The sequence below is a fragment of the Podarcis tiliguerta genome (genome assembly GCF_965153285.1).
Source record: "Podarcis tiliguerta genome assembly, chromosome: 14".
Classification (NCBI taxonomy): Eukaryota; Metazoa; Chordata; class Lepidosauria; order Squamata; family Lacertidae; genus Podarcis; species Podarcis tiliguerta.
This window is the reverse complement of record NC_139547.1, coordinates 40,237,817-40,263,520: the sequence shown is the minus strand read 5'-3', so window position 1 is coordinate 40,263,520 and position 25,704 is coordinate 40,237,817. Positions and strand designations below refer to the sequence as shown.

General features: G+C 45.1%; 1 protein-coding gene and 1 long non-coding RNA gene across 5 annotated transcripts in view; one reads left to right on the top strand and one right to left on the bottom strand.

The window, feature by feature from the left end:
• Positions 1-25,704, bottom strand: part of IQCK (IQ motif containing K) — a 33,642-nt gene that overhangs the window by 2,350 nt on the left and 5,588 nt on the right. For 2 of the 4 annotated variants that reach the window (XM_083413761.1, XM_083413762.1), the window contains exons 5-8: positions 20,657-20,709; positions 20,312-20,389; positions 11,120-11,204; positions 7,156-7,267 (exon numbers count right to left, since the gene is read on the bottom strand). In XM_083413761.1, the coding sequence (XP_083269887.1) occupies positions 7,156-7,267; positions 11,120-11,204; positions 20,312-20,389; positions 20,657-20,709 (328 nt within the window). The remainder of the gene's footprint in view (positions 1-7,155; positions 7,268-11,119; positions 11,205-20,311; positions 20,390-20,656; positions 20,710-25,704) is intronic. The other 2 variants (XM_083413764.1, XM_083413763.1) reach the window with 2 other exon arrangements.
• On the top strand, positions 12,157-15,372 carry LOC310664589. The gene is made up of 2 exons (XR_014504981.1): positions 12,157-12,778; positions 15,137-15,372. It is a non-coding gene; the product is annotated as an uncharacterized lncRNA (long non-coding RNA).

Sequence of the window (25,704 nt, the reverse complement as noted above, 5' to 3'; positions counted from 1 at the left end):
GACGGCCTGATCCAGAGGCCTGGAGGGTAGTGTTCGAAACTCAGTATAATCTAATCACCAAATGGCACCTTAAACCTGGGCTATGGTGGCCACAACAGTGTGTCTAGGCACCATCCCCACCCCCCGGTGGGCTTTATTATTATTGTTATTATTCATTTCATTTCTATACCAATTTCTATTTTAGAGAAAAAATCTCAAACTGGTTAACAACACATTAAAACATCAAATAAAACAATCCAGAATAAAACAAATCCAAGCTTCAATGAAAAAACTTCAGATCCTTCGCTAAGTGACATTTGCTTTCCCCATATTTATTTACCTACTTAATTTATATAGCTGCCCTATAGCAGAAGAGCTCTAAGAAGCCAGGGTGGTGTAGTGGCTAGAGTGTCAAACTAGGACCTGGGAGATCAGGGTTTAAACCCCACTCAGTCATGAATCTCACTGGGTGACCTTGGACCAGTCGCAGCCTCGTAACCAACCTCACGATGTCGCCATAGGGATTAACTGCGAAGTGGGGTGAACCATGCACATGGGATATAAATGCAATGAATAAGCTCTTCTGCTTACCTGCTTAAGAAAGCTTGAGGGGCCAGCCAGGTGGAGATATCAGTCACCAACCAGGCATCCAGAGATCTCCACATGGTCACAGTTGGGCCCACGCCAGCAGGACTCCCCGCTACACATCCACATCTGTAAGTGTGTGTGTACATGTGCGGTGCAACCCTCCAGCAGTGTTGAAACATGACCATTTTAAGGAACACCGAGGCTAAAATACAGGCCGTCAACCTCAACATCCCTTTTAAAGCAGGTCCTAAATGCAAGTGCTGCTTGCAATAGTCATGTTTTATATCAGGGGGACCTCCAGATGCTATTGGACTCCAACTCCCATCAGCCTCAGCCAGGATGGAAAAGGGTAGGATATAAATGCAAGTAATCTATGCAGGTTTGCTCAGAAATTAGTATTAACTGCGGGGAATCCATTCCCCCTTCTCCATTCCCTGTCTCACAACACCCAGTCTACTTTGGGGTTTCCCACACACCCACTCAAACTTAGGGATTCTTCCCCCAAAATATTTGTTGTACTTTTGCAAACTTTAGGGTTCCCTGTAGACACCTCCCTCTTGCACATGGGGTGTTGTTGTTTTGGCTATATAAAAGGAATGGCACTCGCAGCCTGAACGTTGGAAATAGAAGGAACTCCCAGGTCAGTGTACACGGTTGCAGCTTGAATCAAAACAATATCATACGCAAGTCAAGGTTTACTTCAACACTACCTCAACTTTTAGAAAAAGCCAAGGAAGAGGGTGAGGGATGGGAGAACTTACCCAATGCAAACAGTTGAAACAAATAGTGAATGGGAATTTGCACAGCCAGCAGTAGAACAACCTTGCAAAGGAACGAAACTTCCTTTTTAGAAAGGCAACTGAGCACAGGGGCTCAGGGTAAAAGAGATATAGAATCCGACGGTCGCTCCAGCTGATTAATGAAATGCCCAAAACAGCATCAGCATGAAACAGGAGCTGCTGCCTGTCTAGATGGAACAAGAGAGTCTGGTCTTCAAAGTCACCCAGATTCCTTTAGCTATGCAATGCTGCTGCTGGGAAAGTCTCCACGGTCTGCATTGATAATGTTCATTCAGTTCATGTGATATTGGGGAAACTGTTGATGCCCCCCACCCCGCCCAGGATGGGTGAATCTGTCCATTTCTGTTTCTTTCTGTTTCTCATTTTTCCAGTCTTAAATTCAGTTCTCCAACTTTCCACGTTTGTTTGTTTTTTTTAAGTCCCCATGAAAATGCATCAATGTCTTACTGCATGTTTCTCCTAACAGATATGGGCAATTCTGACTAAGAAACACATTTTTTTTTCTGTATATCCTCTGAAGAAAGATCTGGGACACAAAAGTTCAAACAAACGCAAGCAATAGGAGCAGTTTGTCACTGCTCTATGCAGAGAACAAATGAATCCAGAATTCAATCAAATAGATAAGATCCAATCATAAGGAATCTCTTTTTTAAACCATCCCCAAATGAGCAGCTGAAATGAGAACAGGCCCTAAGAGCCCTATGTAATGATAAGGGAGTAACTAAACCTTAATTATAAAGCCAAGATGTTCCCCAAAAGTATTCAGAAATCTCAGAGGCATGTGTCTGTGCACAGGAAGCATCCAACAGTAAGGGAATGACTAGCAATGATTTCTGGAAACTCATACATTGACTGGCAATGGTATACCCTTGGCTGACTGAACAATAATCTCTGGAATGAGAACAGGCAGTGTGCAGTGGCTCACTCTAGACATCATGCCAAATCATGGTTAAAGAAGCTTAACTGTGTTTTGGCACAATCAAGAGAACAACATACTTTGGTAAAGCAAACCAAAATCAGAAACCAGTGCTTTGAAGCGTTTCAAGGGTTCGTTCTAACTGCAGTAGGATGCAATGTCTGAACTGATATACCATTGTTTACAACCTTTGGTAGGCTAGAGTGGGGAGCCTCGGCCAGACAGAAATGAAAACCAGACAACTGGGTCTAAACAATTGTTTTCATGATGGTCTGAATGCTCATGATTTGAGTTCTAAAACAACAGTTAGCACAATGGACAGTCTAGTGCAAAATCTAGGCGAAGTCATGGATGAAAATGGTTGTTACAAGAGGGAGCTAGGGATGCTCATATAGCATCTTAGAATGAGAGTGCTCTTCGGGCAAATTATCAGTGGCTTTATTTAAAACACATGCACACAACCTGACACTTCTAAAATTTCCATCCTATGGAAAGCTTCTCAGCTCCCCCTTTAGCTACTGGTTATATAGTCTCAGACTGTTAAGACATGCGATCCTTGTGCAAAGATGGAATTGTGAACACCTCAGAGTACCAGCCTGGTTGATAGAGCAATTACAGAAAAACAACTGCAGAAAAACAACTGCAGCCTGGAGAAAATTAGGAAACTGCCAAATACCAAGTGAGAGTTGGTCCAACTATCTCAATATTGTCTACTATACCAACTGGCAGCAGAGTTTTGTGCAGTATTTTCCTCCAGTCCTGCTTGGAGATGCCAGGGATTCAACCAAGGACCTTCCCCACACAAAGCATGTTTGTTGCAACTTAACAAATGGTTCATTAAGCTACAAAAATCAGTTCAGTCTTGGGACATGGCCCCCCATAAACCTGGTGCCAGCCCCAATGCCAGCCCTTTCCATGGCAATGTTTGGTGGGCGGGAGGTTCTAATAGTGTGAGTTGCCCTATCTCCAGCCTCAAATCATGCAAAGCAGAACATGGATGGGAAGCCTAAGACCCTCGAGAGGCAGCTGTACTCCAACTCTCTCCCATCATCCTCAGCCAGCATGAGTAATAGTAAGGGTTGTGGTCTGGAGTGCCACAAGATTCCCATCTTTAGCCTACAGACCAGTGTTTATCAGCTGAATAAGGCAACATGCAAAGAGAAGGAATATAGCTACAGACAGACCTCTACACTGACTGGTAAATACATCTGTGAACTAGTCAGAAGGAGCCAGTATTGCAGTCACCGAGATTGTTAATGCAACTCCATTAGTGTATATAGCTTTAGCAGGAAGTTTGATCCAGCTGACCCGAAGCATCCCCTTTCATTCTACCCACCATCGTGACTGCTGTTTCCTTTCTGGTTTTCCGAAAGCGAAATAATCCTGCAGTGGGTTTGGCATTTCAAAGACTCCCCGGTGGTGGGTGTGGACTACGGCATCAGGATCTGCCTCCCTGGGGTCGCATGACTCCTGCCGCCACATTCTCAGCTGTCACTGCCACGATCAAGTGTTCCAACCATCCCTGGCATTTGGAAAGCACTCGATGCAAACGCCGCATGCTCCTCGAACTTGCAGTGCAGTGCTTTTGTTTGGAAAGCAGTTCAAGATTTCTGTGAAATCCACAAAATAGTGCTTGTATACCTCAAGTATTTATAACCTACCCTTTCTCTGTGTCAGGGGTGGGGAACCTCTGATGTTGCTGGACTCCAGCTCCCATCAGCCCCAGCCAGCATAGACAGGGGCCAGGGATGATGGGAGTTGTAGTGCAAGAATATATGGCGGGCCACAGGTAATATAAGCAAACTGCAGAATAAAATCATAAAGCAACAGAGCCCCATATCAGAATAAATAAGAGGTAGCTAAAGTCCAAAGGGACGCGGGTGGCGCTGTGGGTTAAACCACAGAGTCTAGGACTTGCCGATCAGAAGGTTGGCGGTTCGAATCCCCGCGACGGGGTGAGCTTCCGTTGCTCGGTCCCTGCTCCTGCCAACCTAGCAGTTCAAAAACACGTCAAATGCAAGTAGATAAATAGGTACCGCTCTGGCGGGAAGGTAAACAGTGTTTCCGTGCGCTGCTCTGGTTTGCCAGAAGTGGCTAAGTCATACTGGCCACATGACCCGGAAGCTGTACGCCGGCTCCCTTGGCTAACAAAGCGAGATGAGCGCCACAACCCCAGAGTCGGTCACGACTGGACCTAATGGTCAGGGGTCCCTTTACTAGCTAAAGTTCAAACGGCAACAGGAGTGCAGATGAAAAAACCAAACCCTTAAGAAATGTCTGGGCAAATAAACAAGGACTTTGCACTAAAATGAGAACAATGCTAGTGCCGGTCATACTAACAGGAGGGCCTGTCAGGAGCAGGAGTCAAGCGTAGATCAGCAATAAAAACATGGTGTGAGTGAAGTTAACTCTTTATGCAAAGCAACCAAAACAGTGCAGGCCTAGAAATCCCAACAACTATTCCCAATAGGTCTTGCCGCAATGAGGCAATTGTGAGGACTGAAGACCCTCACCTGCCCACAGCTTCCTAAGTCCCCTCCTCTCCAGGGTTTTTTCCAAGACTGCGTCTGCGCACAAACAATCTCTGATTTGCTCATTTCAATTCTCTGTGTGCTCTAGGAGACCAGGCAGGAGAGGGAGACTCCCTGGATTCTTCAAAAACCTGTCTCTCTGTCTCCCAGCCCCACTCCCCTCCAGCTACCTCTTCTGCCTCTGAGCTTGGACGGCTCTCTGCCCCAGCCTCTTCCTGCTCACCAAACCCCATTGCCTCTACAGCTTCTGACATCTCCTCCTCCTCCTCCTCCTCTAGAGGCTGCTGTTTTCAAAATACCAATGTGGCTTTATTAGTGCAACACTGAAAGGAGGAGGAGGAGGTGTAGAAAGGCATCTCCCCATTTCTTCGAGAATCATCTTATTTATTTCATACACACTTTGACCAAATGTATTTGGAATAATCACTGTCATCCTTTGAGATTCTTCTCGCAATCACTTGGCAGACTGAAGACTAGAGAATTTGATAGCCCTTCCTCTTTGGGGTTTATCACATGGCAACAAAATTGTTTGTTCAAACATTTTGCCCCAAACAAAGCCACATTTGTATTTTGAAAACAGCAGCCGCTATTCAGAGCCAGGCACAAAGACTTCCACCCCCTTTCCTATAACTTCAGATATTAATTCTGAAATGAATCAGTCTGTATGTGTGTTTCTATGTTTATTTTGTATCCTTCCTGAACGCTTGAAATTATCACTCTAGAACACTAATATCTTGAGGGCCACTCGGGACCTAATAAATTCTGGCCACTAGCCAGCCTTAAATCATGCCTTGCTGTTGGCTAAGCAACTGCTGTTTGTTAGGGCAAACAAACCAAAAATCCCACAATCAGATAGAATGCTGAAACAGGGATTGCTACTCTTTTTAGGCTTGTGAACACATTTGCAAACCAGAAAAACTGTTGTGGGCACCAAAGGCAAACAAACTAAGCACATGCCAAAAGCTATTCTACCAGCTACAAGAGAATGCTCCTTCCAAGCCCGATGAAAAAATAAGCAATACATGCTATCAATAATAATAATAATAATATTAACAGCTTTTAAAAGGAATAAGGTTTTTAACCTTCCCCCAAAGAACCAGTAGCTTCATTGTGGTTTTATTGTTCATTCCTCCCTTGAAAATGAAGAAGGGTGAAGAAGCAAATTGGAGTCGGGGGTGGGGTGGGGGGTGGCAAAGGTCATTTGCCCCCAAGGCATCATCCTCATCTATCACTATAATAACTTCTGGAAGAACAAAAAAGCCCCAATAGATTGTGAGCCAGAACCGCTGCATTTTGGATAGAGAACCAGTTGTCTTTGCAGCAAAGTGCAAACACAGAGATATCCATTGTACTGGACAGAATGTCATCACAATGTGCCGTGCATACAATGGATGCGTAAAGCTTTGGGATGCTTCTCAAAAATAAAAAAAGGCAAAACGTCTTCACTGTACAACATGTGTTGGCTCGTTTCTGTTCTGTCCCATCCATGTTGCACCTTTATATTGCATTGCAGAAATCCCTTAAGGGATCTGCATTTTATTTTTAAATTGGGGGTGGGGGGGGGAGAGAATCCCGATTTGGGTGGGAATTATTTCATACCTTACGTTTTCCAGACCTTTCAAACAAGACCAAACAACACTATTTATTACATCGGTCCTCCTATAAATGCCACCAGTTCAAAAGGCTTACCACTTGTGGGGAGATTTCTCTTTGGAGGGATTTGCAATCACAGGTACCAAGATGGCAACAATATACAATGATGTTGTCATAAAAGCAAAAGACATCCTGTATATTAAGAGCACCAAACTGACAAGCACTGCCGAGCAAAATCTTATTTTTAGCACATGCTACATATTATTTAGCACCCTGTCTAGATGGGAGCTATGATGAGCCCAAGTAGAGTCTCCTCCAGGGATGGTGGAGAAAGTCACTGTCTGCACTTTCAAGCAAATTTGTGCTTTCGGGCAAGGCCAACCTGATTCGCCTGAGACAGACTTCTATGCATCTCAGGATCCATATACTAACCAGATCACTCACATCTCTAATTTGGTTCAGTAGTTCTGCTTCGAAAACAAGTTTCAACTGAAAATGTGTGGCAATTGATTTACATGAGGACTTCCTTTCCTTTTTTTTTCTTTAAAGGATATTGATGCTATTATTATTTGGAAAGGTGGAGAACTGAAGGCTAGAGAAATGAGAAAAACCTAACCGGCAGTGTTGCCCATCTCTAGTGCTTGAACAAAAGGATGCTTCCGCTAACCACAGTATAACTGGTCATTTAACAAAATGTTCCAGCTGTACCATTTACATCCTGTTTGGGGGGGGGGGAGGAGAAAGTTACCTTTTTTCTCTTGCTTGGCCCAGAATTCTCGCACACGTTTAATAATGTTCTTTGTCTCCCTCAAGTGTTTCTGCCACTGGCGTAATTCTTGAACCTCAGGTTCACAGCGGACCTTGAAGAGTGATTATTATTATTATTATTAATGATTACTAATGTAAAAAGGCATCATTTTCTGTTCTGCCCTGTATTTGATGCAATGCTGTTTCAGCGTTGTTGCAGTTTGTCTTCTGCCAAAAACTACATTTGTCATCTCGTTACCCACTGTGGCAAAATGACATTGTCGTTCAGTTATTCCACTGCATTCATTTCAATGCAAACGGAACCCGAATGTAAATGGGGGTAGGAGGAATGCAATCAATTACGTATCATTTCTGGACTGAAAGCAGCAGCAGCAGCAAGCACTGTCCTTTAGCCAGTGAATGAAGTAACAGCAATGACTAATACTTAGGAAAGAAGATCTAGCCAATAAGGCTGGAGTGAAACACCCATTATCTAGACTTTTGGATTGCTTTTCTGCTGGTATTCCCTGATGGAGAAATTACTGTTCCTCAATAGAAAACGTGATGGTATCCAGCATTTCAGTGAAGCTGCTGTTTGGGAGTAAGCGTCAACACAAATACAAGAGGTAGCAGCAAAGTCATTTGTCTGGAGTGTTATTCCCCCTTGCCAAAAAATATTTCTGTGGATGCACATGTAACATAGCCCAGATGAGTAGCTCTTTCCTGCAAGGGAAACAGTGGCACACATGCAATTTCTCCTGGTCTAAAAACATAAAGAGAGTGCATGCAGAATTATTTCCCCATCACCTTTAAGTCCACATAGTAACTCCACATACTTTCCTTTGACCAAAAGAGCAGCAAAATGAAGAGCCCAATCAGAGATCTACTAGTCCAGTGTCATGTTTCCAGGAAGTCCACAAGTCCGTCATGAAAACATGTCCACCCTGCCCTTAGCAAACTGTTCCAGGGAACCTCAGGTGGGCTATCGTGCAGGCCTATTGTCTTTCGGTCCGTAGGTCAAAGTTGTACAGATCTGCTTTGGTGCACGGACACTTTGTTTTGGGCTTTACACCTGCACAAATCTCCTTGCTTATTTCATGCGCTGTTCTGAACCTTTAGACATAGATCACCCACCAGGACTTCCAAAGCCCTCTCAGTCTCATAGCCAGGTTGGAATCCTGATCTGAAAACATAATCTTAATGTGCCTCTGCTATTACAACCTTGGTAACCTTTTCTACAAAGGGATGAGAAGATACCTAAATTCAACTATACACTAAGTTGGCTTTTTAAAAAGTAAGCAGAGAAAGCTCTCCCCAAATTTGGCATTCACCATTTCTGCCGGTGGCCCAACGAGATCACACCAATGTGCCAAGATGGGAAATAAGTCAGAGAAAAACTGGTACAGCCTTCCTCAACCTGGTGTGCTCTCATCTCCTATCTGCCTCAGCCAGCATGGCCGATAGTCAGTGGGAGGTGTAGTACAAAACATCTGGAGACAACTCTGAAGACAACTTTGGAAAGATGGTTGCAGATGGTTCTTCAAAAGCCCCTTGCAACTCTAGGAGTCAAGGACTCCAGCTTGGATCCAAATGTCTTCTTCTTCTAGGAAAACCTATGGATCCAACATTGTTCACCACTTTGAGGGAAACTAGGCTGAAACCAATCCATGCAGCTGCTACAAGTGACTACTCCTGAAGCCTGTGACACAGGTTCCTATCTCTCATAGCCAGGTTGGATTGAATTTGAGCAAATTTATCAGCAAAGAATTGTGCAAAAAAAGGCCCTCAGCAGGCAGCTGAAACTTCCTAATATAATTAATGCAATGCACATTTGACAGTAGCATTGTTATTGCTCATAAGAAGAAATATTAAAGATAACCTCTATCAGAGCCTGGTCAATGTAGAGCTGCTTTCAGATAAAAGAGCACAGATTCAGTCATATGTGACTAAAGGTAGCTTACCAAAATGACTCCATAATGAGCTGATCCTGTGGAGAGGATCACAGAGCTACACAGCAGAGCAAGAACCACTGAATACAAAAATGGACAGATAATGGAATATTCTTATGACTCCTCTGGCTTTTTCTCTCCAGATGAGTACCTCAAGATGCACGGCAATGTCACTGAAGACATATTACGTGAACATTAATTTTAGAAATGCCTCACAAACCAAACACGTATCGTGAACATGTGGCATGAGGAAGCCTATACTCCTAGTTAGTTTCTAGTTTTCCTTAGTTTGTTCCCCATCTAGCCTTTTCGTAGGCACGCACAGCACATACCATTAGGCTGTGAACACAGGGAATATTTTTAAGGTGAACATTTATCGTGCACATAATCCTAAAGGGCATTATTTTCATGCATCAAACAAAGAAAGCAAACATTCTTATTTTTTTACTTAAAAAATACAAACTGCTTCTGCATGCAGGCCGAGGAGGGGCGGGAGAGCTGTCTCTGCAAAAGTCGGAGCATGTTTTTGTTGCTTCGCAAGGAGCCTACCACTCACCACCTTTTGAGGAGAGAGAAATGTCTAGAACTGTCTTTATGTATGCTACAACAGCAGCAAGAATACTCATCGCAAAGTATTGGAAGACACAAGAACTACCCACTCTGGAAGAATGGCAGATGAAGGTGATGGACTACATGGAACTGGCTGAAATGACTGGCAGAATCAGAGACCAGGGAGAAGAGACGGTGGAGGAAGATTGGAAGAAATTTAAAGACTATTTACAGAAATATTATAAAATTAATGAATGTTAGAATGACGTTGGATGGAGGTTAAAGGGTTATTAGTAATAATGTGGTGGTGGAGTACGGAAAATTCGAAGGTTAGAAAAGATGAAGAAATAAAGGTATAATATATTAAGATAAAGATAAAGATAAGACAGAGGGAAGGGATTTGCTGATTAAATATTTGAATTGGAATACAGAGAGGGGAGGTGTGGGGAAGTCTGGGAAACAAGCAAATGTAAGAAATATTATGAAAATGGAATTGTTTTTACTTGTTTTTCTTTTTGTTTTTGTATTCTTTTTTATTTCTTTTTTATGTGAAAGACTTAATAAAATATTATATTAAAAAAAAAAAAAGAGGAGAGAGAAATGTGGAGGTGAGGGGCTGCTTTTGTGGCAGAGGGACACATGGGGCTCCCACATTGTTACTTCACCTCAAAGAACAGCAACGGACCCTCCAAGCGGCAAAACCTCAGAGATAAGGTGGCGCTTGCTGCTCAAGGCGTGCCCCAGGCCATTCCCCCAAGGGCTCCTGCCTCTTTTTCCACAAAGACAGACATTTATTTTGTGTCTCAACAGCTCTCTCATCCCTCCTCAACCTGTATGCAGATGCGGAAAAGCAACCTGGTCACCACGATGGAGCTAGCGCTCTACTATAGTTGAGCAACATCAGGGACCCATAAAGCCACTATTTTGGCATTAAGGCAAGCCTGAGCACACCCTGTACCCAGGCCTATAATCCTTCTTCTTCTTCTTCCCTCTTTATTTTTTCCTCCCAAACAGCTCAGCATCCCGTTCCTTCGTTTATGTCTTTTCTCGTGCCTCGGTGGATCCCTCCCTCCTCTGCGCTGATTCACATGCTCAGACATGAGACTTGGGGATTTTTTCCAGACGTCTTCTTGCCACCAGAAAAAAAAAAGGACCATAAAAAATGGAAGTTAGAGCAAGGAAGCTTTTCACACCCTGATGAAGCCCATTTCATCTCTGAACTTCTTTGTTTCGGGTTAATCTTGATTTATTTATTTATTTATAAAAGCACAGCAGCTTGCCCCCTCCTTCTCCCCACGAAAAGATCGCCAGCACGAGACAGCGTCTATGCAAACACAAGCCAACCATCAGGGTCTTCGTGGCTATTTATAGCACCTGCTACTTAGAATTTATGTAAGGGGTTTTCCCCAGGGCCTCCGCAGTCGCACAGATTCAACATCAAACAAAATAATTATAGATGACTCTTACCCGATAACCTCTCCAGAATGATTGAATTATGTTGCCTGCTTCTTCCTCCGTTAACAGCAGGGACAGCGGAATTGGTGGCCTAGGACTGAAGCAAATGTGGTTTTTTTATAAAAAAAATCAAAATCACACCTTGGGTAAAAGGAAGGTCACTGTCAAACTAACGACATCAGACTCCAAGTCAGTCTCCTAATGACTGCTCATGGTGGTTTCAAATAGATGGAAAATGGAACTGAGAAATGGGAACAAGATGGCTCCTTGTGGCCCCTCAAAAAATAACAGACATGTGGCTGAGGTATAGTCACTAATGCCACATCTCTCAGAATGATCCGGTAGGTAGGAGTGGAACCACTGCCTTCCAATACAAACTAACCAAGTCAGTCCAGTCGATAAAAGTCATCCTTTAAGAAAACCAAGGCCAATTCAGTCCCATACCCAAGACCGAACTCGAACTGGAATGGATTTGCCATCCTCTCAAGCACCATACTCAAAAAGGGGTATTTGTGACCAGGCAGTAGTTATCCTGTAGGGATGTGGGTGACACTGCGGTCTAAACCACTGAGCCTCTTGGGCTTGCCGATTTGAAGGATGGTGGTTCGAATCTGCACGACGATGGTGAGCTCCCGTTGCTTTGTACCAGCTTCTGCCAACCTAGCAATTTGAAAGCACACCAGTGCAAGTAGATAAATAGGTACCGCTGTGGTGGGAAGGTAAACGGCATTTCCATGTGCTCTGGTTTCCATCACAGAGTTTCATTGCACCAAAAGTGGTTTAGTCATGCTGGCCACATGACCTGGAAAACTGTCTATGGACAAACACTGGCTCTCTTGGCCTGAAAGCAAGATGAGCACCACACCCTCATAGTCACCTTTGACTGGACTTAACTGTCCAGGAGTCCTTCACCTTTACCTTTAGTAGTTATCCTAATCCTCCAAATCCAGGGAGGGCTTTTTCAAGGAGTGGACACCCTATTGCCTCTTTAAGTGCCATAAGCCCCAGTCTCTCATCCAAAACTGTGTTTAGTAGACCTAGGACCCACCAAGGCAACCAACGGCCCCCTGGACATTTTCAAACTAGTCATGAAAGTCAAGTGTGGTAGATCAGATAGCTCCAAGCAGCATGACAAAGTCCTCAGGCCTCAAAAGCTGAACTGATCCCAAGACTGGACAGTGTGCTCGACCTCATCTGGAGCTGTCACAACAAAGTACAGATGCAACCAATGTCTATCCTCCAACTATCTTGCAAACCGAAGACAGCCCCACAGTTGTCGTGGTAATGGAGAAAATGAAGCTCTGACATGGCCCAGTAAGAACAGCCTCTGCATGAACAGTGTGACGTTGGCTTGAAGCAAGGAATTTGGCAGCAGCTTCCAGCTGACTTTCCCTCTGCTCCATCAAGAGAGCTTACAAGAATAGGAACTAGGAGGCTTGAGCCTTGATGCTCCATAGCAGACCTGGAACGTTGTGTGAAGACTTTTCCCATTGGAGATCCCTGATTTCCATCAACTGCCACTTCATCTGCAGCAGCCCAAGTCACTGTCCCTCAGGAGATGCATTTGGAGAGGCACAAGAGCAGTGGTGGACTTGGGTACTATGGCACCCTGTGTGAGGCCAAAATTTGGCATCCCCTTCCCTGCCCTCAGGTGGGCCTTCCCCAAGGCAGGTAAGGAGGTGCCCAGCTCTGGGAAGGAGGCATGAGGGCTCTGGGGTATCAGTAGACTTGGAGGAACCAAAAGATGAACAGAAGGGCAGGAAATCATGGATAAATTACTGTATTTTCCCGTGTATAAGATGCTCCCATGTATAAGTTGACCCCTATTTTTTAAACCCAAAATTAAGAAAATGCACTATGCGCTATCCGTGTATAAGACGACCCCTTATTTTAAACTTCAAAAATTTAGGAAAAAACATAGTCTTATACACGGAAAAATACAGTAAGTCATATTTTTAACCAACCTTATGTGACACGGAATATAGTGTAGGCTCTTAAGATGTTGCTGAACTACAACTCCCATCATCCCTGGACATTGCCCATGCTTGATTGGGCTGATGGGAGTTATAGTTCAGCAACATCTGGAGCGCCAAAGGTTTCCCACACCTGGAATACCAGGATATAAACAACAATCATGCTTCCCAGTGCTCTCAACTTCATGCGGTTTTCCAAAGTGTCCCCTTTTATGTCCTCAAAAAGTCCACCAGCACCCCAATGAAGCCCTCTGACAGTGGCTCTCTCCTTCATTTATTACCAACGTTAATATCCTCTTTCAGGGAAACACAAGATCACCCTTCCTAACCTTGGGAAATTAGCTCTGGCCCCAGCTCCACAGGCTTCATTTTTAAATCATGAGGAGCTGTCAGAGAACTGATCCGGGACTAAAGTAGAAAAGGCAATGTATAAATCAAGGCAAAGGTGGAGGGAGGGCTCAATATTCAGGGGGTGGAGGGGGGAAGCCTCCTAGAGATATCAATCATTTCAGCAGGCCAGGAGCAGAAGGCACGCCAGGTCCATTTTTGTCTCCAGGAGTATTCGCAATTGGCTTCAGGTCAAATAAAAATAGAATATGAGCAGAGGCAATAGCCCATCAAGAGTGAACTGGGGGAGAGGGGAAAAGTTATTTGTGGCAGGAGACAGCTGTGACACTCCAAGACGAATCAGAGCTGACAACTCCGTTGATTTTGAAATTAACAGCTATCCCGTGAACGCCAATCTATACACAATGTCTGAAACATAAACACTTTGCTTGTACTAGGAAGATTTCAGCTCAGAAATAACAGCTTCCCAGTACTTTAATACAAGGTGTGGGTTAGTAAATTTATGATTTGAACTTCCACCTTAAACAAACCAACAAATTCCAGTTCTATACTCCTATGATCCTATATTACAGATTATCCTTATTTGCATTAGCAGTGCCCTCTGTCAGAGCCCAGAGGGATGGCTATTTTTTGTCCACATCCCTGTTGCAATCCCAGACATGTGACTCATATGTTATTAAAAGGCAAGAAAGGAAGAGAACTGCTGGCAAACAAGCGGGGATGTAGGGAGCAGCAACTTTCATTCTGTCCTGTCTTCCACACGTAACCAGCGCTGTTTCCATTCTGCTACAGATCAGTTTACGCTAAAATCTACGTTATTCATCTCTCTCTCTCTCTAACCCAAACTAATGTAATGAATTATGTCACAAATGCCAATGCATTTCAGCGGAAGAAAAACATCAAAACACTCCTGGCAACTCTGAGATCACAGGTTAAGAAAATGTTTTTAGAATATTTTCAACTGTTTTTAGAATGCTTTAAAAAGATTGTTATCATTATTACTGATGTGTTTGCTGCTCTCAGTTTCTGCAGGAAGAAGGGCAAGATATAAATTGATAATAAATAAACAATATCAATAGAACAGAAACAATGCAGAAAATAATGCAATTATGTGTGTAATGTTGAGGACTGAAGGGAAAAAAAAGACAACCAATACCACTTGTCTTCACTTGCACAATTTCTGTTGCTGACCTCAGATGAACATGTGAATGTGAATTGCAGCAATTTCTGCTCCCATCCCCAACATCCCTGCTTTCAAGTGAAGGAAGTTGGTGCCACAAACACGAAAATTTGCTGACTTAAGACAGCTATTAGTCATAGAAATAGGACTTTCCAAGGAAAGAAAATAGGTACTATTCTGTATGGTACTTCCCACCTCTGCATGAGGAGATAAATGGCTGCTTGCTGGAAGTGGATACTGCTATTATAGGGCAGGCTGCAGCAAGGGGCAGCTGTAGCACATTGAGGAAGGAGGCTACCTTACATTTAAAGCTTTTGTATGTGCTCCCATCTAAATACCAAAATGGAAGCACAGGCGAAAAAGTAATTAAGGGCTATTTATTTACCATCACCATCACCCAGAAGGAAATAACTACTCTTGGGTCTAAGATGAGATGCTAATTTATGTCACTTGGTCTCCAATGCTGCATATGAACACTGTCAGCAATAAGTAATGGATTAACCCATGAAATGCCTGTTTTCTTTTAAGGCAGAGGCTGATGAAATTCTCCCCGTTAATGTATGTGGTTGAAATCTGAAGTCATCGAGATCTGACAGTTTTTGAAATATGGCCCCAAGCAGATTTTCACAGCTCATTCTCTGTTGTCCAGCAAATTCCACACCACTTTGAGAAAGGGTGGGTCAAACACTATATCTGAAAGGGCGCCAGGGAGGTTCCTCAATTATCCGTCCAAATTTGCAGTGCATAAATCAACGTTAACTTGATGTCAGTGTGAAGGGAGCCTTCTATCTTCTTCTATTTGAAATCTCTTGATCCCAGTGGCCATGCTGGCTGGGACTGCTGGGAGTTGTCATTGAAAAGATCAGGAGGGCAGCAGGTTAGCGAAGGTTTGACTAGCATATAAAGCCGGGTTGGGCAAGACAATGCTATCTCAGCTCAACAGTCCAACGTTGTACCACCAATCTGGTTCCTAAAGTTGATCCTTGGTTCGGCAGGTTAGTTACATGGAACTCTGAAGTCAGCACACACTTATATATTTTCACTTATTTCCACTCTATGATTACAATGGCTCCTGTCCTGGAGTCAAAAAGAGTTGGGGTGATGGTGCCACACAAAGATATGCATATGCATATGGCTTGAAGCAAGGTCCGTATAGTTAAAGCCATGGTTTTCCCAGTAGTGATGTATGGAAGAGAGAGCTGGACCATAAAGAAGGCTGATCGCCGAAGAATCGATGCTTTTGAATTATGGTGCTGGAGGAGACTCTTGAGAGTCCCATGGACTGCAAGAAGATCAAACGTATCCATTCTTAAGGAAATCAGCCCTGAGTGCTCATGGACAGATCGTGAAGCTGAGGCTCCAATACTTTGGCCATCTCATGAGAAGAGAAGACTCCCTGGAAAAGACCCTGATGTTGGGAAAGATGGAGGGCACAAGAAGAAGGGGACGACAGAGAATGAGATGGTTGGACAGTGTTCTCGAAGCTACAAACATGAGTCTGACCAAACTGCGGGAGGCAGTGGAAAACAGGAGTGCCTGGCGTGCTCTGGTCCATGGGGTCAAGAAGAGTTGGACACGACTGAACGACTAAACAACAACAACAAAATGGCTTGAAGCAAGGAATTTGGCAGGTAAGGAGGTGCCCAGCTCTGGGAAGGAGGCATGAGGGCTCTGGAGGAACCAAAAGATGGACAGAAGGGCAGAAAATTTCAGGGAGGAATCCATAAAAGCTGGGGGCGGAACTCTAAAAACAGCCAAATGAGGACTGAGAGTAGGCACAGAATACTGATTGACTATTGAGGAGGAGGAATGGACATGTCTGGCTGTCACCCTGAATGGGAGCACTCCACACTGCAACATTTTGCTGCAGGCCCTGCTTGTAACTGCAAAATGGAACTCCATATTTAGAGACAGTACAGTGGTACCTCGGGTTAATTCGTTCTGGAGGTCCGTTCTTAACCTGAAACTGTTCTTAACCTGAGGTACCACATTAGCTAATGGGGCCTTCCGCTGCTGCTGTGCCACCACCGTGCGATTTCTGTTCTCATCCTGAGGTAACATTCTTAACCCGAGGTACTATTTCTGGGTTAGCGGAGTCTGTAACTTGAAGCATCTGTAACCCACGGTACAACTGTATACCTCTGACCACTAGACATTGGGGGCAAACAACCGGGATGGAGATCACCATCTTGCCCAGCTTCTGAGCTTCCCCGCAGCATATGGGCAACCTCTTCCAAAGGCAGAACACCATAATGAGATACCCGTGGCCCTCCCAGAAGCTGTCGGACTACAACTCCCTTCATACCTGACTACTGGCCGTGCCAGTAAGGGCTGAAGGGGTTGGAGCCAAACAACAACTGGGAGGGCCACCAGTTTCCCCATCCCTGGCCAAGGCAGACTGTTGGCCCAATGAAGCATGGCAATTCTTCAGTTGTGCCTTTTCCAAAAAATAAATAAAAATGATGGCTTCAGTCAACTCATTTCAGAATGGAATAGTTGCTTCTTTCTGTTTTTTGCTGGAGTATGGATTCGCACATGGAGAACACAGGCGTTAATCTAGGCCAAACGTGCTGGGCCGATTTTGACATTCACTGTGTCTGACAATCTAATAGTTCAGCCCCTGCAGTGATTCTTGTTCCAGCATATTTAGAAAGAGAGGAAGTTTGCTGCGTGCAGCATCTCTTCTGATACAGGGCGATGCAGGAGGAGGAGGAGTGGTGCTGGATGTTTGGAATGGTGGTTGAAGGAGCTCATCTGGATTTTTACACAGGCTTCAAATGCAGGAAGCAATGTCTTCCTGTTGTTATTTCCAGCATGGTGGAAGAAAGGATCTGCTAAGTGTTTTACTGACATACGGGGGGGGGGGCGGTTGCCTAAAAAGGCTTTATGTTTTGTGTGTGTGTGTAATTTTTTTAAGTCATGAAATTGGAAACAGACACAAGGCAGGGGAGCGGAAAATAACATGTAACCAAAGTGGTCACCGAAAGCAATAGATTCACAGCTTGTTCATTCAGCTGGGAAACAATAGCTGTGCTCGCCAAGGGGGAGAGGAGGTGGCAAGAACAGACGAGAGATGTGAAGAACGAGGCAAAGGGGAAGAGACTCGAAGGATGTGAGAAGGCATCATTTTCCATCCCACCCTGTACTCATCACACACAGCAGTGCTTCCATTCCACTGCAGTTCATCTTCCGCCAAAAAGTACTTTAGCCATCTCACTTTCTGCTATGGAGAATTATGTAAGCTGTGTAATTGATTACATAAAGTGCATAAGTTATGCTGTCATTATGTTGTTCCATGCCATTTGTTTCAATGCAAAGAAGGAGATGCAAATGCAATGGCCAAAAAACCTAATCAATTACATATCAATTGCGGACTGAAAGCAACAACAACAGTGACTACTGATTGTGTTTGCCTGACTGATTTCTGTCCTGGATATTGGACAAATAAGCAAATATTGACATTTCCCACTCCTTTTCCATTTGATGGAATTCCCCAGAATCCCTGTCTGCTTCCTTTTGGCTTCTCTGTTATTTGAAGGCCCATGATCAGATTTCTGGTGGTGAAATGGCCTCAGGGCCAGCCCTACCATTAGGCAGTGTGAGGCAGATGCTTCAGGCTAGCGATGGGGGAGAAACACAATTCAGTTCACAAAGAACAGTGAACCGACCTACTCTGCGCTTTCTGAAACGTGAGATGCTCAGCAAAATGGCAGGCCTTGGGTCAGGCACCAGTGGTCAGGCCAGACAACCTCACAGGGTACTTGAAATGATAGAATGAGGAAAGAACTATCTATACCCTCTGAGCTCACTGAAGAAAGGGCAGGTATTTTCAAAGTTTTCCAAATAACTTCCTTATATCTCACTTTGGCCTCTCTTCAGGTGTTCGGGCCTCCCCTTCACTGTGCTGTGGTTCAGACTCCCTTCTGAGTAGCTTGATAGCCCAAGCTCAGCTGCAATGTTTCCTTACAATACAGCACACAGTTTAGCGAAGAAACACAAATGCATGAATGTAAGAGCATAAGAACAACCCTGATAGATAAGGCAAAAGGCACATCTAGTTCAGCATCCTGTTTTTACAGTGGCAAACCACACTGAGGGCCACCACTACTTCCCGGGGGAGCAAATCCCATAGTTTTAACTACGCACTGTGCAATTAAGTCTTCTCTTTCATCTATCCCATATTTTCCAACACTCCAGCATCTTCCAAACAAGCTGTTCCATGAATGTGGACGTCTCCTTTACAGATGGCCCAGCTGCTTTTTCACACAAACCCTCCTCCCGCCATTTCTTTGAAACGCTATGGAGTAGAGCAATTCTCTCCGGTGCTCAAAAGCCATCCCTCTCTTTGAGCTGGAGCTAAGATGAGAGCGGTGTAGCCGGGCACGGAGCAGGGGGATGCTCAAAATAAATGCTTATGGTGAAAACCGGGGCCGGGGCAGGCCGCTTGAAACATTGCAAAGCCTGTAGAAGCACAGAGCTTTGTGGAGAGAGAAAGAAAGCAGTCACCCCTGCTAAATTAGCCCTATAGGGCCAGCTGAGAACTGAGTGATGTCAACTGTAAAGGCAGCTGAGACTAGCAGACTTAGGTCAATTAGAATATGAAAAGGAGAAAAGGTGGGGGGGGGGGAGAGGGAATGTTGTTCCACATGCACTTGGCATGCATGTTAGCCTCCAGAGAAAAATTGCTATGTGCAATTCTGCAATTTATTAGTAGAACAAAGAAGCCATCGGATGGACCGACAGACAGATAGACAGAAGCAGGAGTCAAACCCCTGAGAAACTTTTGAGAATTCCGAGGCTCAATAGCGGAGGATGAAAAGCTCGACAAGAGGGTGTTTTGAGGTACTTCATAATGCAAACAAACTGAAGCGCTCTTGTAACCCCAGTCAAATGCCCATGTGCCAGCTGGCTGTGGGCAGATGGCACAGGAAACCACACAAATGCAGAAATGAAGGCTATTTCCTTTCATACACTTGCAAAGCGGCAGGTGACTTTGAGCTAGGCTCTAGAATAGCTTAATAGTATGCAACACTCCTCCTATTACTACTCCCCACACATCCAGTGTTTCTGAAGCACCCCAATCTCCTTCTATTAATTTACTGGAGGGACCACCTTATTTATTTACATGTTTGTTCCTTAAAATGATATCCCGCTATTCCTCCCAAAGGAGCCCAGGGCGGCAAACACATTGGTGACACTGCCGCCCGATTCACATGCCATCACCCATTTAGGTAGTCTTGCTTATCCTATTCATAGTTGCAAAAGTGCTACAGTGGAAACGCATTTGGCCCCACTCTGAAGGAACCCTTTGAATCAACAGAATACCCCCCACCAAAAAAGATGTGTTGTCAAACTGTTGCGCCAGTAAACAATATTTGTTCATTCGTATAACAATAATCAGAACAATAGCAGGCAATTTAAAGACCCCTCCTCTCCGGGTTCAGGAATAATGAATCCTTCAGCATTCTCCCTTTCAATTTCTGTGCAAATTAACCACGGACAAAAATGCCTTGGAACAAGGTGGCTACCAAATTAGCATGCATGTCAGAGAGTCTTTGTTACACATGAATAATAAAGGCAATTGAAAAGGGGACAATTTGACTGAGCTCTATCCTGAGGTTTGCCAGATAGGGGGCAAGATGAGCAGGCGGGAAGGGGGGAGGGGGACAGGCATACTGTATTTGATTCCGTGGTGATACTTACTGGTCCTTTAGCCACTCCTTCACAAAAGGGATCTCGAAGAACTCAACAAACGGTTCGTCTTTCCTCTTTGGGTTGTGGCTGATCGGGCCGCCATGAGGTTAAAAAGGCACCGTTAGAAAAGGAAATCAAACACATGGGTCTCAAAATGGTTCACCAACAACAGGGGGGAAATTAGGAGCCTTTAATATGGACACGGCCAACATGGTGCCCTCCAGATTTTGTTGGATTTTGTCCTTGACTTTTTACCAGGTTGGCTGGAGTTCTTTAAAGCTGTACTCCAGCAAAATCTAGATAGAACCAGGTTGGCTGCCCCTGGTTTAATATTTCAAAGCTTAAGTAACTTACTTGTATAGCCATTCGGTTAGGAAATCCAAGGCAATGAATCTTGTCCTTTTCCTCTACAAGACAGAAGATGACGCAAAAATGAGACAAATGTCAGAGCAACAGCCAGCAAGCTTTCCCAGTGGAATGAACAGGGCCCTGCCACAGGTGCCTGTTTTGTATTGATTTTGGTTCTGCTTGCTTTTATGCTTTCATTATAATTTGTATGTCGCCATGAACACATGTCAGAGGTGATATTATTATTAATATTATTATTATTATTATTTACAAATGAGGTTTGGATAGATGCATCCCATAGATAGGTAAGATAGATCCCTTCCTACAATGATCCCATCGTGGTTTATCCACCTCTGCCAGGCCTGGGAACATTTTTCTTATGTAGGGCTCTTGACCCAGGAGAAAAGTCAACTGGGGTCACAGCCAACGGGGAATGGAGCTGGGGCCAATGGCAGGAAGAACCAGAGCCAAAGGTGGGCATTGCTTGCTACAGGGGTAGAGAACTGCAAGCCCAGGTGCTGAATCAGTAGTGTAGGTAGCCAGGGGATCCGCACCACCGTAGTGGTGGTGATCCGCAAAGGGCATTTGGGGGGTCGTAGGGCGGCACGGGCGTCTTTAGTGTGGCTGTGTGTTCGGGTTGGATTCTGGGTGGCAGGGGGTTGCTATGCTGCTGTGCTGAATGCAGCCCCCCAGCCTAAGCTATCTGGATCTCTCTCCCCAGGCCACACCCGGTGCCAGCCCTACTGCAAATCCTCAAGAGTTTTTGCCTGGCCGAAATGCATCCTTGAACTTCTGGCCTGCTTGGATGGAGAATGGTAGAGAGGCGAGTGTGTGTGTGTCAGTGGTGTAGTGTGGGGGGTGCAGGGGGGCCCGGCCGCACCGGGCACAACATCTGGGGGGGGGGGTGCGCTCGCACTAGCAGCTCTCTGCCCCTACCTGGCTCACTCACTCTCTCTCACTGCAGTGCTGGCTGTGCGAATCCGATCCGAGCCGCCGGGTCGCCGCCCACTGTGGAGGGGAGGGTGCCAGGCGTGCGGTGCGGTGCGGAGAGAGAGCGAGGGACCATCTGGGGGAGGGACAGTGCAGCGGGGGGGGGGGGAATTACTTGCCTTGCCCCGGGTGCTGACAACCCACGCTATGCCACTGGTGTGTGTTTAGAAACTAGCCTACTATATAATATAGAAGTTACATTCCTTGCTCCACCCACTTTGCCCCCTGGCCCTGCCCACAACTGGCATGTGGCCCCCGGAAGGTTCCCCACTCCTGTTTAGCAGGATTGCATAGATTTCCCCGCCTCTCTGTTCCACTGCATCCCTCCTCTCTCTCTGACACAAGCACACACATAAGGTAGAAGAGGAAGTCTGGGATAGCTCACTCGGTAGAGCATGGGGCTCTTAAATCTCAGGGTCGTGGGTTTGAGCCCCAAGTTGGGCAAAAGATTCCTGCATTGCAGGGGGTTGGACTAGATGATTCTCATGGTCCCTTCCAATTCTATGATTCCCAGAGTGGCAGTCCAGAAAGAAAGAGTGGCTTCAGTGTTCAGCAAGACGGATTATACCAAGGGCCACATGAAATGAGACGGAAGGCCGCAGGCTGCAGGCTCCCCATCTCAGCTCTGTATTGTTTGGAGCAACCAAAGAGGACACTGCCAGAAACTCATGCAGTCTCTCGCATGCTCTTATCTATGTCTCCGGATTAAGGCCTAGCTAGGCTTTCATTTATCTGCTGGAACTTACAAGCAGCTTTAGAGGGTGGGAATCCCCATTGGAAGCTGCTTCTTATTCCACCCCGCTCTGAAAGTAAAAGAAATGTGTTCCCTTAAGTTGATATTTATGACACGGAAGCAGAAGCAAATCCTTTCCTGGGATTACAGTTTCCAAGAACAGGCCATTTGGATTGAGGGGATTAAGAGAGTTAATGCAAGGAAACCTCCAGGGTTCTACTCTGCGGCTGAGCTCATCAGCGAGCGCGACTCAAAAGCAGCACCCCTGACGTCCGGGAGGGGGGGGGGCTTGCTTGCTTATTTATTCAAGGCATTTGTGCCCCAACTCTTCAGACAAAAAGGCTTCCCAGGTGGCTTACAAAAATCAGTAGTCCATGCCTTCAGCCTTGCAGTCTAAAGAAAAAAGACAGGATGCATTAGGAAAAAGGAATGGGAGGAAAGAGGTGGAAACGATATTGCAGGCCAAATCTGAAGCCCTGGTGGCGCCTCTCCTCATATTAACCAACCCGGAACCTGCAATCATAATATGAGGTCCTTTTTCATGTGACCCCTCCCATAAGAGGTCCAGAAGATGGCAACACGAAAGCAGGCCTTTTCTGTGGTGGCTCCCCATTTGTGGAATGAGCTCATCTAGCACCTTTGTAACGTATCTTTAGGCATTAGGAAGAACCTTTCCTTTATAACCAGGCCTTTGGCTGATTGAACTATCTGTAGCCTTTTAAATGTGTTTGTGCCGAGGAGGGGAAAGGTTATTGGTTGGTTCGTTCTGTATTTTGTGCTCTCATTTTGTTTTTTTATGCTGTAAACCACCCTCTGATCTTCAGATGAATGAAAACTGAATAAATAATAATGATCACAAGTGGAGAGAGGGCCGTCATAGAATCATAGACTTGGCAGGGACCCCAATGGTCATCTAGTCCAACCCCCTGCAATGCAGGAATCCTGCTTGTGGATGTCCCATAGGCACCTTGCCGGTCACTGTGAGAACAGGATGTTGAACTAGGTGGGCCTTTGGCCTGATCCAGCAGGGCTCTTGCATTCTTACGCCATTCACTTCTATCAGGATTTTTGGGAGATAATTTCCTGCTGGATTATGCAATGGGCTGGGAGTAAAATCTCACAAGGTCTTTTAATACCGTGTCTATTTTAAGCCAAAGTAATAATCTAGACACTTATAAGCTTTCCTCTCTCCCCTCCCACTTCACAAGTTAAATCTTATATTTCCGGTGAAAAATTGCCCAGTGTGCTGCTTCACAGTAAAGTTTGCTCCTTCCCCAGAAAAAATAACAATACAGTATAATAACAACTAATGGCTGACGGAAAACTCCAAGTTTTATTTGTTATTCACTTATTTAAAGCTTTTGCTTTTTCACCACCCCCTGCTCTTTAGCCAAAAAGGCTCCCAGAGCAACTTATATAAGATCAATAACAAACAAATTAGTTCTCTGACCTCAGGATTGCAATCTAAAAGACACGCCAACAAAAAGCTGAAGGGGTTGAGAAGGGAAGAGGAATATAAGCAAATCCAGGAGCCAGTTCTAAAAAGTTACGAAGTTCTTATAATGAACTTCTGGTGATGGTATAAGAAAGGACTGAAGGAGAAACGGCTGCTGGAGCCTGATGGAATGTCTACTGCTAGATGACAGGAATGAGCTTGATGGAGTTGCTTTTTTGGTAGAGCTGATGGAGTAGGCTCTGCTCTCCCCTCTCTCTTTCTGCTGTACCCTGATGGAATAGCTGCTGGTAGATGGCAGAAGAAAGGAAAGAGCCTGATGGAGCTGGTATTTCAGCAGTGGCAACAGAGTAGACCCTGTTGTCTCATCTCTCCCTTTGCTGTAGCCTGATGGAATGTCTGCTCCTTGGAAGCCGCATTGATGCTACAGAACCAGAAGCACTGGAACTTTCTCCAGACTTCCATTTCTTTGCTTTTAGCTCAACCCCCTCCCCCCAAAAAAGGATTCAACAACACTTGAGAGTTTCCATTGGCCTGCCAAATCCTGTCTCTTGTGCTACATAAGCAGCACACTCACAGGCTGAACATCGGAAACAGATGGAATGATTGGGAGTTGTTATCGCAGAACTCCCGTTAGGTCACGTCTAGTGTCAATGGGAAGGAAAGTCCCTTGCTGAAAAAGTAACAGACAGTGCAGTTGGTTCTGGGTGGTCAGAGAGCTTTGTATCCAACTGAGCTGAACCCGGCTTCCCCCAATCCATCTTCTATGCTACGTCATGCATGTAACATCAAGGAAGCTCATGAAATCACAAACTAGGAACCCCATCTACAAACTAGGTAGCCCCCATCTATTTTTCAAGCTCCAGGAGTTTCTCAGCCAGAAAATAAAATAGTAAATGAAGTTTGTATTTGGCACAGCTGTGTGATACTGAACAAATCCGGATATGCACAGGAAACCTCTATACAATGTGTATTGTTATCCAGCAGATGTGTTTGAAACTATTTTCACAATGAGAATAATTTTCCATTCTTTATCGCTTTTGTTTTATGCCTTGGGAGACAATACAGTGCAAAAATTATGCTAATATCTTGATGAACAGCTCCTCATCCCCCCCTCAAAAGGCAATTACAAGTAACAATTATGCTTTCTTTCCTTTGCAAACAATAGCATCAACTCTCAAAATATTTAGCATAGCCTGTGTACATACCATATATTTAAAGCACATTCCCCACCCCACCCCAGAATCCTGGGAACTGTAGTTTATCCCTTAAAGGTAAAGGGACCCCTGACCATTAGGTCCAGCCGTGGCCGACTGGGGTTGCGGCACTCATCTCGCTTTATTGGCCGAGGGAGCCGGCGTACCGTTTCCGGGTTATGTGGTCAGCATGACTAAGCCGCTTCTGGCACACCAGAGCAGCGCATGGAAACGTCGTTTCCCTTCCCGCTGGAGCGGTACCTATTTATCTACTTGCACTTTGACGTGCTTTCGAACTGCTAGGTTGGCAGGTGCAGGGACCGAGCAACGGGAGCTCACCCCGTTGCGGGGATTCGAACTGCCAACCTTCTGATCGGCAAGTCCTAGGCTCTGTGGTGTAACCCACAGTGCCACCCGCGTCCCTTACAGGGCAACAATTCCAAGCACCCATCACAAGTTCCCAGGATTATTTGGGGGAGAAAGTGCTTTAAATGTATGTTGTGTACTCAGCTATAAGATGACTTACAAGTTGTATACAGACCATTCTCTAAGCTGTTGACAGTGGTAGCGCCATCAAGGTAGGACTTTGGGGCAGAATTCAACTCCCCACCCTCTGACTTAGTAGAAAGAGCAAGAGGACTCCCAAATGCAGCCAAGGTGGTTGACGGCATGTTTAAGTAAG